Raw genomic sequence first — 13,188 nt, 5'->3', positions numbered from 1 at the left:
TAAGAACATGCCCGAGTGCAATAGGGCCTTTGTTATTCACCCATGAGCAAGGCTATGGTGCCGAAACGTTGGGGCAAAGATAACAAGCGCTGCTGGATTGCGAAATAAATTCTGCTTCAGTATTGGGCCTCATTGTGTGTTTACATGGTGATGTTTAGATGGGCTGCTCCGTGCCCATGTGTGAGGCTGCCCTGTAGGGCCCGGGGCTCCAGTACGTAAGACAGTTGTTGGGATATATACATACACACACACGAATATATATATATATATATATATATATATATATATATATTCACTGAAAAAACCATAGGTTTCACACCAGTTATAGTTAGGAATTAGCATTTAAAAAACCTATGAAATTCACTGAAAAAACCATAGGTTTCACACCGGTTATAGTTAGGAATTAGCATTTAAAAAACCTATTAAATTCACTGAAAAAACCATAGGTTTCACACCAGTTATAGTTAGCTGGAAATTTTACTGATATAAAACCATTGAAATTCCCACGTTATAGTTAGTCGGACTCACTATAACTTGCGCGTGCAATGCACTGCTGATGACATCACATATTACATCACTCATGACATGGTGAGTGACATCACTCATGACATCACTGATGACACCATCCAGTGAATATGTGTCTTTCTGAAAAATAAATATTAGTGAGTTATGTTTAAATATTTAAATACATATATTAGTGTTTCACTTTGTGTATAAGTGGCTACATGTGTTGATAAGTAGCTACATGCGTATGTATATGGGTTATTTGATATTTTTATTAGTATCAGTTTGAGTGTCTATATGGTTTGGTGGGGGTATTACTTAGCACATAGATGCATGAGTGACTGACTCTTTGTTTGTATGTGTTTTGAAGACAGCATATGTACAGGACTGTATGGGTTGATGAGTGTCTATATGTGTTCGTTAGTGAGTGAATGACTGTCTCACTAGTGTCTTTATCAGTAACTACATATGTTTTAATCTAGTATATATGAATATTGATGTATATAAGTGAGTATATGTGAGAGTAAGAGATTGTAAGAGTTCCTGTTTAAATAAGTATGTGTTTCTATAAGTGATTGTTTAAGAGAATAAATATGTGTAATTTTCAATAGAAGTAAGGTGGAAGTGTGTGTATAACTCTATATTCAAATAAATGGTTGTTCAATAGTTTATTTGCACGTGTGAATATGTGTGTGAGTAACTTTTGGATGAATGTCGGTGTGTAACAGGATGTATAGGTGTATCTCTTCATATGATGAGTGAGTATATGTATGAGTGACTATATAGAACTGTTGGTGAATGAGTGGATGTGTATATAGATAGTGGAAGTACAGAATTGCTTGTTGTAACTGATATAGGTATGTCCATTTTTTAAAAATTTCAGTTTCTATTTTTGAATATGTGTCTCAAGGGTTACTTTACACTGAGAGGAGGTCTGTCACTGTGTCACAAGGATGGTGTCATCAGTGATGTCATGAGTGATGTCACTCACCATGTCATGAGTGATGTAATATGTGATGTCATCAGCAGTGCATTGCACGCGCAAGTTATAGTGAGTCCGACTAACTATAACGTGGGAATTTCAATGGTTTTATATCAGTAAAATTTCCAGCTAACTATAACTGGTGTGAAACCTATGGTTTTTTCAGTGAATTTAATAGGTTTTTTAAATGCTAATTCCTAACTATAACCGGTGTGAAACCTATGGTTTTTTCAGTGAATTTCATAGGTTTTTTAAATGCTAATTCCTAACTATAACTGGTGTGAAACCTATGGTTTTTTCAGTGAATTTCATAGGTTTTGTTAATGCTAATTCCTAACTATAAGTTTCACTTTATAAATAAGACTGTTAGCACTCTAGTTGTTCTTTTTAACACTCTGGTACATTCTGTCATTGGGCTACAGTTGGGCTACATCTAGTTGAAATTTGGGCTACATTTACAATTTTTGGTCTCTGGTGGCCATCTTTGGGCTACATTGGGCTACTTTGGGCTACATTTGGGCTACATTTTGGCTCTAACATATATTAAGCCCAATGTAGCACAATACATATTTTTATAAAGTTAATTTTTTTACAAACCACTTCAGAATAGGGCTACCTGTCCCTACAATTATCCCATTTTTTTTTTTTAAATTTTTGGGGGGAGCGCTCCCAGAGCGCGCCCCGGAGTGCGCCCCGAAAAGCGTATTTCCGAAAAGTGCCCCCGGGCGCGCTCCGGGGAGCGTCCCGTGAGCGCCAATATCGCAAACGAAAACATGATCGTGACGTATCGCGTAGCCGCGTATGCGTGAAACGCACGACGTAAGCGCACCGACGCGCTTACGCTAAGTGACCCGGGGCACGCCCCCGGGCACGCCCCTGGGCGCGTAGCGTAAGCGCGTCGGGTCATGTGCCCTAAAAATAACACTTTTGATTGGTTCATAACAGTTTTGGTTTCATAATGATAAAACCCCTAGTCATGTGACCTAAAATTAACACTTCTCATTGGTTCAGGATATTTTTTTTTCAAAATGAGGAAAGCCCCCACCTTTTTTCCTTATTCTACCTTTTTGCTTTGAGATAGGAAGACCTTTACTTTTATCTATAGAAAATGGCTACATTAGCTGCAGCTGCTGGATCTTCTGGACCACCACCACCACCACCACCACCACCACAAGGACCTCCTCAACTTCACAGTGGTGCAGATCCAGAACAGGAGGAAGATGAGGACGAAGAGGACAGTAGATTCGTCCCAGAGGACAACATAACATACAAACCAAAAGAGCACATCATTTGGCAATTTTTTTCTATCCCGAGTGACAAAAAAAAAGTGAATGCACCTAAAGCAACCTGCCTTATCTGTCATCAGGAGATGTCAAGGGGGAATCCCAACAAGAAGTACTCCTTCGGCAACCACACAATGATTAGGCATATGCTAAGAAAACATCCCAACAACTATTCTAGGGCAGAGGTCAGGGAACTGGCCAAAAACCCTGTACAATCTTCTGCCAGCACCTCCAAAACTACTGTTCCCACCCCATCAGGACTGGAAGTTAGGGAGACATGCTCCATCATACAAACCAACTTTTCAAATTTTAAAATGGTTTGTAAATTTTGTGGTCAAATGATTTGCTATGGTGAGCAATGCATCACTCTTATTAATCGTGCTTGGGAAAACCACAAGTGCCAAAGGAAATATTAATTTGTTGCCCTTTTTTTTTTCTCCCGTTGAGCCCGTTTGAAATGCTTGGTTTTTTTTTCTCTCCTTAAAAAATACAAAAAAAACAAAAAATGTTCAGAAAAACCAAAAAAAGCAAAAAAAGTTTAAAAACTCCCAAAAAAAATATAAAACAACAAAAAGAATAAAAAAACAGTTCTTTTCAGAACTACCTCCCATTTATATAAAATGACTTAAATTTTAAAATTCTGCCATTCTCTTTTCTCCCAGGAGTGCTTCCCGGTGCGCGTACCATGCGCGCCCCCCGCGATAATCAAAAAAAATATATTTTTTTTTTACTCCGCGGGGCCCTTTTATGGCCCCCACATTAAACCTAGGGGGTCAGGGGGGGTCTACCCTGCCCCCTTATGGTCAATTCCCCCCTTTGTTTTTGACACCTCTTGTGTCTCGATTTTACCGAGACACAAGATGGCGGCCGCTCCGGTCTGTTTCGAATGTTTTCAGACACCCGACAGCCAATCAGCTTTCAGTGCGCACCTCACGTGACGCGACCGGAGCGCTCGCCGGCGCGCGCACCGGTGCGCGCTTACAGATATATATATTTTTTAAAACTTAAATTACTCAAATTCTACTGGAGCACATATCTTGAGACATAGCAAAGGCACATCGGGCTACCAGTCCCTACAATTTTGCCAAGTTTGGTGGAAATCCATTCATCCGTTCGGGCTAAAAGTGAAATCGACCGCCCTATGGAAATGAACATGGAGAAAACGCGTTTTGGGACCCCCCTTTTATCTCGGCCCCCGCTTGACGAATCCCCCCCAAACTTTCTGGGAAGGACCGGAGCTCGACGAGGCCATTTTGTGGAAATTTTCAGGCAGATTCGTCAACCGGCTCCAAAGTTATTCCAAATAGAATTTTGAGATTTAACATTGAAAAAAATCCTAACTATAACTACCTACTGGCGACCGCCAGTAGGTAATATATATATATATATATATATATACATACACACACACATGTACTTGTGTGATGTAACATTATTAGTGGATGTAGTGCACATGGACAGATACAGAAAGTGCATTTACTGTGTAATCTTGGCATATATATGAGTGTGCATATTAACATTTTCCTTACTGTAACATCGAATTGCGATTCTCATATATTTGTGCATTTGTGTGGTTTGAATAATATTTCTAATTCTTATATATATTTGCGTACTCGTTTGGATAATACTATGCATTTATTTTATGACTGAAAATGTATCCTTTCGAAATAGTTCTCTACATCTATATTTTAGCTGTATATGTATATGTAATCATGCATTTAAAACATGTATTTAGATGCTTGCTACACTAACTTGGTCAAAGGCCCAAAGGATTTGAATTTCTTAATGTGTACTCGCCAACGTGAATGTTTGCTTTGGATGCAATGTTTTCCTCTCCTCTTTAGGTGCTGGTGTGCGATCTTATGAATAGAGAAGGAACATTGTGTGAAAGAGATAGTGAGGTTCAGGAGGAGTACTTTTGGCAAGGATGAGAAGCCTTAACGAACGAAGGGAGGACTACTGTCTGTGCGGAAAAGGGAGAGGGGAGGAATCCCAAGACGTTCTGATGCTTGGACCAAAGGAAAGGAGTTTCAAGAGTCGTTGCCAAGTTGTACTGTTTGAAGGTGAAAAATAATGAGACGTCACATGGTGTTGTATGGCGTTTTAGGATCCAAGTGAATTTTCTCGATTCATGCCCTTATATAGGTACAATTCACATTGCCCAAATATAGGCATAGAAATCATTCCCTTATTTACACATAGCCCATGCAGACCAAATACGGGCATGGCTACTTCCACCAGTACCAAAACGTCACAACGATTTCTTGGAAAATTGGCTTAAGCAGTCAGGGACCTTCCCTTGCTTGAATATTGATTTGTCCAATAACTCATGTACTTTACAAAGACCTAAAATTCCCTTGGGGCTCTTTCCTGATGTTATTATGCCCGACTTTACGTCAAACTAGACACCTTCAAGGTATAAATATGCCTTCACTTGCTCTAGCAAGACATGGTGTTTCGGAGGAGTTCGACTATCTACTTGCCCGACGCACCTCGCTTCAGCAAGTGCCGAAGGAAGTCGACCCTCCAGCTGACGCACTGATCAAGAGGCTGCATTTCTCTCGGCGAGAATCCAGCTCCAGTGTTTCCAAGCTCCCCTTGCAGGGTGTTGGGAAATCGAGTCCCGAGACTGAGATACCAGACCTCCTTCATTCTAAACTAAAGGTATGGAGCTGATTAGAACCTAGAGAAACCTTGGATAGATTATTGTCAAAGAAAAACTAAACCTATGCTACACCACACTTACTCCTTCCTGCGTACTAGACTTAGGTTAGGTACATTGGGGTAGGCGTATTTTAGAAGCAACAGTTGAGTACTTTTAGCCATTGTTATTTATGTATGTATTTATATATGGTTTAGAAACCATACAATGCTCTTACAGTATTATTTTATAATATTGTTCTCGCTGTACGCATTATACTTTGCAGTCTGCATTACGACTGTAGCAGTTCACTTTACTTGCATGAGAAAGAAGACTGTTCAATAAACCTTTTATTGAAAATGGCCGTCTCTCTATTTCTCTGCACCTCTGTAGAAACGAAGCATGCACAAGTGACTGGGTGAAATACTTATCTATTGTTTCGGCGACTCTAGAGATACATTTCTTATTCTTGGGAAACAAAGTTGTCATGTTTATGCGGTTGTCAGAAACTAATCCCTTCTTGTGAATTCAAGAAGGTTTCTAGTGACCTCTGAGCTAGCTGGAATTCACTATTAAGTTTAATATATTCGATAGAGACCTAGTCGACCTCAGTCCTACATCTAATCTATAGGATATATTATTCCAATGCACAGAGCCTATTGGGAGTATAGGAACTACACTACAATGGGATTTTCGAAGGTTCTTTTTGTGGGTATAATTGATGATCACAATTCAGGTTCTTCAGACTTCTGTTAGAGACTTCTTTGTGACATTTCTGTTGTGAGGCTTCATGCTACACATTATGTTTCCCATTAGAGGACTTCTACTAGGATTCAGCTATGCTGACTCCTTTCTTGCTTCCCTGAGTTAAATAGGGGTTCCCTGATTCCTAGGTTAGAACAAGGCTGAATAGATTTTCTTAGACAGACTCATTTATAATCAGGAGGATGGAATTGTCAATCTAATCAGCAGACTTTGTTTCTCATTCTTTGTATTGTGGCTACGGAATTCCTCATTTGTTTTTGAGGAAAAACTTTGTCCTGTGTTTTGGATTTCCATTATTTATTCTGTATTTCTACTATATGTTTCTGAGACTGAATTATATCAGCCAGGCTTTTAATTTGTAATAAATCCATATGAAATACTATCTTCCAACTCAGAATTTTACTGTGTGGCCAAATGGGTTACACCTTAGATTTAAATTGTAGTTGATCCTAGCTCCTTTTATTCCTCAGGCACTTAGAAAGGTCTATTGCAGGGACCGAGAATAAAGGGGCCCAAGAACTATGCATTAACACAATGAAAGAGCCCATTAAATCTTTACCACCCAATCTGCTGATAGACCTGCAACCTCCCTCTACTGCATGTGCTTGCCTTAGCTTTTCCCAACTAAAGCAAGAGTTCAAACACACAGCCTGATCCTCTTGCTTTTACCTCTGTTGTGAGGTTAGTTTTTCATACTGAACAGTTAGTTCCAAACAACCAACATTCTTTGCTTAGCAGACTATATTAGTATCTACAGAAAGAGCATTTTGGAAGCCATGTACACAGTATACAAATTAATTAATACTGTGGCTCTCGGGCATCCAACATAAGATTTCCTGTGCAGCAGGACAAACCTTACACAAATGTTTTTCACTGAATCTGGAAAAGCAAATTTAGTAACATTTAAATTGGATTATGTTCTGGGCTCTTAATTAGTCACAATTTTCAGACGATATCGAACTCTGAATAGAATGGCATTGAAATGCATGTCATATTTGATAAGTGTTTCTAAAACCTACTCATCATTCAAACTACACATAATCACCCTCTGAACAGAGCCAACACTATCACCATCCCCGATGGTTATAATTTGAATTTTATATTTATCAAATGATGTTCCACAGAAAAAAACCTCGATATGCTACTCAGACCACTGATTTCCTTCCAGACAACTTACTTTTCACTGATTAACTTCCGGGTATCTTCCCAGGTGGCTTCCAAAGCATTTATCTCATTGTCGGCTTCATTAGCCAAAATTATATCCTTCTGTGCGATTTGTTTTGCTTTGTCCATAAGCCATTGCAGCTCATGCTGGTGCGAATTTAACTCATCCTCCAGCAAATTAAAAACCTTGAGTCTGGAAAATCAAAAATATCAAATCCATTGTGAATTTACTAACATATTTATAACAAATAGAGTTCAATTACATTAACATTTTTACATCTGAAAAATAAATTAAATACAGTGCTGGTAGGCATGTGGAAACGAATAATAGCTGGAAAAGACTGCCAGGCCCCATGAAGCCCACAATTTCTCTCACACTGCTCGGCCTAGTGGGAACTGTGAAGGGAATGCCTTATCGGGAAAGGGCAGAGCGGACACTTTTATGTTAGGCTTAAGAACTGTCACTTTTAATGCTAGGCTTTACTGTGAACATTTTAAACTAGTTTGTTTGAATAAAGGAAGATGATTAATGGCTTTAAGCAACCCTTACAAGTTACAAAAAGGTATTCTCCTTAAACTGTCACTTACATTTTTTTTCAATTTTAATATTTTCACATTTCTACGTTTTTATCTGTATCTTTGCACAAATATTGTCAACTATAATAATTATTACATATTTTATCCACTTCATAAGGTGATCAGAAGTGGGAAGTGAGAGACAGCAGCACGTAGACTCAAAATACTATTCTGTTTTTCACAAGACTGTGCGAAAAAAGGCTCCTTAGGTAAAAAAAACAAACGGTATCATTTCATGAAAACATAACATGGTCCTTTTGCAATGTTCTTTTTGTACGAAATAGAAGAGACTACTTTTAGCACAAATTAGCATGAGACGTTTCTTGAAGATTTCCTGAAATGACTGAGTTTGGACCCTTTTGCAAACATCTGATGCATATGTCCACATTATTGTTTACAGCAACACAAAATTAGATGAAGGCCATCTAGCTATTTCTGCATAAAGGGAGCTGCAAAAAAATGGCATGTCTTAGTTTTTATCTGCTTGTGTTATGTCTACAGATGAATGAAACAACATTTTTGATATTACCTCTGATTAAGTGCTTGGAGGGTTGGTTCTTGCAATTCTTCGTTGTCTGCCTTTTCCTCAATATCCTCAACACTCTTTAGCAGCTGCTCCTTTCGCTCGGTGAAGGACTTCCACATGATCACAAGGGCTTCTGCCTCACTCTGCTTTGTTCCCAAGAGGTTTTGGACTGATTCTAGCTCAGAGAACAAGTGATCAGCCAGAGCTCGACATGAGGTCCTCTGTTCGGAAATGCCTCCCTTGAGGTGGTAATGCGTTTTGGTAAGGGAGCCATCCAAACCTGCTGCTATCGACCCCAGTCTGTCAATCTGAACAATCACATCCTCTAGTTCTTTGTCTAGTGTTTCGGACTTAGTCTTGTCCAAGCTGTTGGTGCTCTCAACAGTCTGCTTCAGCTGATGGAGGGCACTGCTAGCTGCAAAATGTATTTCTATGAATTCACCAACATTTGTAAGTACATCTTTGCGCCGTTCAGTAATCTGCTTTGCATCCTGGAGCAGCTGGTCGCAATCCTCCACCCTAGTCTGTAAAGTGTGGTGGCCCTCTGCCTTACTATAGGAAGACAACTTTTCTACATGTTCATTTAGATGCTGAATGTCATTCTCTTTGCTTTTCACTTCAATCAAGTGTTCCTGAAAGACAAAAATAAAAAATGGAATTTTATTCAAATAACACTGTAGGATTCCTGGTTTTTGTTGCCGTGCGCACCCCCCCCCCACACACACACACAAACACTTGGTCCTTGGTATTTGATGCAACTTTGACTGAAGTGTACTGAGTTCCTGCTAACCAGGTCCTCAGTACTAGTGATCTTTCTCTAAAAAATGTACAACTGTTTACCCCAATTGGCAAAACGGTTAGCACTCTCTGTAAGTCCTTAGTAAATGGTACCCTGGTACATAGGGCCTGAGGTACTAAAGAGGGTCCCTAAGGGCTGCAGCACAAATTGTGCCACCCTAAGGGATACCTCACCAAGCACATGCAAGGCTGCCATTGCAGGCTGTGTGTCTTGGTACAGACAAAAGTGAAAACACGACATGACACACATCCGTGTGCCATGTCCCTAACACTGCATTTAATATTTGTAAGTTACCCCTATTGTAGGCCTGACAGCCCTGAGGCAGGCTGCTTAATATTACACATGAGGGCATACCTGCATGAGAAGATATACCCCTGTGCTGGGTGGTCCTATTACGAGTACAAGGGAACAAGGAAGCCATTTTAAAACATGAGCTGGACAATGGTGAAAACAAGTTCCCCAGCTACAAGATGGCTTCACTGAAAAAAGGGATGTTTGGTATCAAACTTCTTGCATTGGTAAACCCACACTGATGCCAATGTTGGATTTATCAATACATGCACCAAGAGGGCACCTTACAGGTGCCCTCTGAAAACCTACCAGCCTCTGGTGTGCTTTCTGACTGGTTACTGCCAGCCTGACACCCGAGACACTGTTCTGACCTCCTAGAGTGGGAACCTTTGCTCTCAGGAGACCCAGAACGAAGGCCTGTCCGCGAAGAGGGTGTAACGCCCCCACCCACAGGATGACCTGCTGATTAGCCTCCTTTGCCCAGCAAACTTCAAAGACGCTGCCACCTTTGTAATGCGAATCTGGCTACCCTCATAGGAAAGGAAGCCAGTACCCCTATCGAGAGCCACCTTGGCACCTGGACAGGTGGGAAAATTAGCCACTTAGGTAGGCTTGGTACCTCCAGGTTAATACCACTTTTAAGGTGGACTACTGTTAGGTGAACATGATTTTTCAGAAGGAGCCATCTTTGTGATGGCATACTTAAGAATTCTGGGACAGGGTTATGCCCACTTCCGACAGGAAGTGGTCATAAAGGAGAAGTAGTGACCCCAATGGTCAGTAGTCCATTGGCTACTACCCTACACTCCCCTAAAGTCAGTACTTAGGGGAGCCCCAGGCACCAGAAAAGCAGATCCTGACAAACTGAGAAGAGAGAGGACACAGAAGAGCTGCAAAAGCAGAGAAGACTAAAGAGAGCACCTAAGTTGGCCTCAGCTCCGCAGGCCTGTTTGCTGCCCTTGTCAAAAACTGTGCCAAATTCGACTTGTCCTGCAGCTGTTGACTCCAGAATCTTGGAATGACTGAACAGCAGATCTGTTCTAAAGGCACTCCAAAAGAAAAGACTCTGAGGCCTCCGGTCCCGCCAAAACCCAACAACCGAAGAAACCACTGCACCCATTGCCTCTGGCCCGAGTTGAAGTGGGCCACCAGTGTCAACAAGGTCCACTAGGCCTCCAGAGCTCGAGTCCATATGGTTTTAGCCCTGCTGGACATCATCTGCAGCCTCTGCACGCAAGCCCCCTCTACTGCAACAGCACAGGTAAGGAAAAAACAGACGTCTAATGACACCTCTGCACCCGTCACCCCTCAGCCTCGGAGAAGAGGACCAAACATGTTCCCCCATCCTGACCATCTCAAGGCCTGAGCCCTCTTGCTGGTTCAGACGTTTGGTCTCCTGGCACAAAAAATATACGATTGTGGAGTTCATAACCCAAGGTTGCCCCAATGAAATAATTGGTTGTTTTTGGTACTTTGGGATCTATTTACAAAGTTAATGTGATGATTATAGCATATTTTGGATGTACTGTTGATTAATAATTTTTTTTTAATAACAGTCTGATATAAATAGAAAAAAGCAAAGTGATAATAAAAGATACACTTGCGAACAAGTAAAGAACTGTGTTCAAGTAAAGATTTGCTTTTGAGGCAACATTTGATGAGTGACTAAAACCAGAAGATTAATTTCAATATCATTAATGAGTTGGGATAGGTAATTAAAAAACCTGTCTGTCCTAGTTTTGTTTAATTTGTCCCGAGGCATTATTGTGCTTTGTAGTACTCCTGGCCAGAGTCTGCAGACTCTTTCCACAGTAACCGATCTCCATTAAAATACATTGGGCTCCCAACATGTTTTACAATCTGCACCCAGCTGACCCATGCCACTGGTGGTGTACCACTGGTGCTAAAGTGAACAACAAAAAGGAGGCTGGGCTGCTCCTAATAGGAGAAAGGCACGGTCACTAAGGTGTAAGGGGTAGTGCTCATTGGAGAGCTAACCCTGGGTATCCATTGTGTTGGATATAATGGCCTCACACACCTTTGCGAGTGTCATGCTTCATCATAGGCAATGCTCCTCGTTGGGTAGGCGGTGCAACACCCAATGGGCACACCTCAAAGAGGGGCTCTTTATCGGAGATCTTTTTATCCAACTGCCTATGGGTGAGGTGTGGGTGAGGGGCCAGAACAAAGTAGACAGTGTGGGTGAGGATAAAATGAGGCACAAGGTACCGGAAAACAGTTTTATTCTGGTGGTCCTCTGCCGCAATTAAAATAAGAATTAGTCTGTACTCGCTGGAACTTACGTTTCCAAGAGTGGGACAGTACTAAGGGGTGAAAGGTGTGGTCAACATGTTTCTCGCTTAAAGTTCATTGACATGCGATTCTTCAGGACCTAATATAAATCAAAACTACTATCTACAGAAACATGACCTACAGAAAGTGTCAGTTTACAAAAAAGCACACAAGTTGTACTACCTGTTTAACACCTGCTCTTGCCTAAATTGGGAGACAAAAGAGGCCGTTACCACAGGTGAGTGACAAAATGCAGTCCCTGTAGTGACCGTGAGCACACAGTGATAATGTGACATACTAGTGAAGGGTGTGACTAGTATGTGGCTAAAAACCAAAGTGACAAATCCAAAGTTGGATATCTTAAAAACATTAAAACCAATTGTATGCAGCCGCATTCATATCCAGTAAGGTAACTAAATGAGTAGGAGCAATTACTCACCTAGTAGTTAAAGTTAATAGGTGTCAACAGTACCCGGCAGGTCTGACATCAGGGGAGAAACCATTGTAAATAATGCTGAGGAGAGGTATAAAGGTATTAGAGAGCCTCAAGGTTCCGCCAGAATCTGGGATATATGTATGGCATTCTTAGTGAGTAACAAGTGGCCAACTAGGTTACCGGTCATAGGGATAACGTGCAACGTCTATGTGGAAGCCTATATTTAGTTTTGAATGGTCGATTAAATTAGGTACCACCGTGTATGTTAGTGATTGTATCTGTCTGTATACTCTCAATCGAGTTCCCACTGTCTTAAACGTCGATAGAGAATGTAAAGTTTTATGAAGATGTACATAGTCTGCATTCGATTGTATCTGAATCGACATTGTGCCCGTTGTAATCTATAAATTGCCCGGTGAATTCTCAACAATACATGAAGTCTATCTAGCAGCAGGAACAGCCGGCTGAATAGGAAAAAACAGGTCGACTCAGTGCCCATTGCTGTGTAAGTGCTGTGAGGTAAAGACAAAACAGAACTGGAGGTCTGTCTAACTGTAGTGTCCTATGTCCAGGACACCACAGATTTCCTGCAACTCTTGGACAATCTACATGATGATATCCACAGATTTCCTCATCACCCTCAATGTGGAGGCCCTCTATACTAACATCCCCCAGAGGGCCACACTAGAGGTGATTGAGAGGATCCTTAGTGCTGAGGACTGGACTTCCCCCACACCACCGTCTTTCATTATGGAGTGTGCCACTCAACCCCTAACAGAAAACTTTTTCGATTTTAAAGGGCAACATTATCATCAGACCCAGGGCACTTCCATGGGCAGCACATTTGCTCCTTCGGTGGCCTGCTTGTACATGGCAGACTTTGAAGAAAGATACATCAATGGTCCAGTGAATCCCTACCACCTTAACAT

General features: G+C 41.1%; 1 protein-coding gene across 1 annotated transcript in view; it reads right to left on the bottom strand.

Annotated features, from left to right (window-relative positions):
* The window catches only part of SYNE1 (spectrin repeat containing nuclear envelope protein 1), a 2,319,318-nt gene that overhangs the window by 1,544,815 nt on the left and 761,315 nt on the right, over positions 1-13,188 (bottom strand). Inside the window, exons 41-42 of the mRNA XM_086926873.1 lie at positions 8,445-9,073; positions 7,353-7,532 (exon numbers count right to left, since the gene is read on the bottom strand). Coding sequence (XP_086782999.1) covers positions 7,353-7,532; positions 8,445-9,073 — 809 coding nt within the window. The remainder of the gene's footprint in view (positions 1-7,352; positions 7,533-8,444; positions 9,074-13,188) is intronic.

The sequence above is a fragment of the Lissotriton vulgaris genome, chromosome 6 (genome assembly GCF_964263255.1).
Source record: "Lissotriton vulgaris chromosome 6, aLisVul1.2, whole genome shotgun sequence".
NCBI lineage: Eukaryota > Metazoa > Chordata > Amphibia > Caudata > Salamandridae > Lissotriton > Lissotriton vulgaris.
This window is presented reverse-complemented; position numbering and strand designations above follow the sequence as displayed.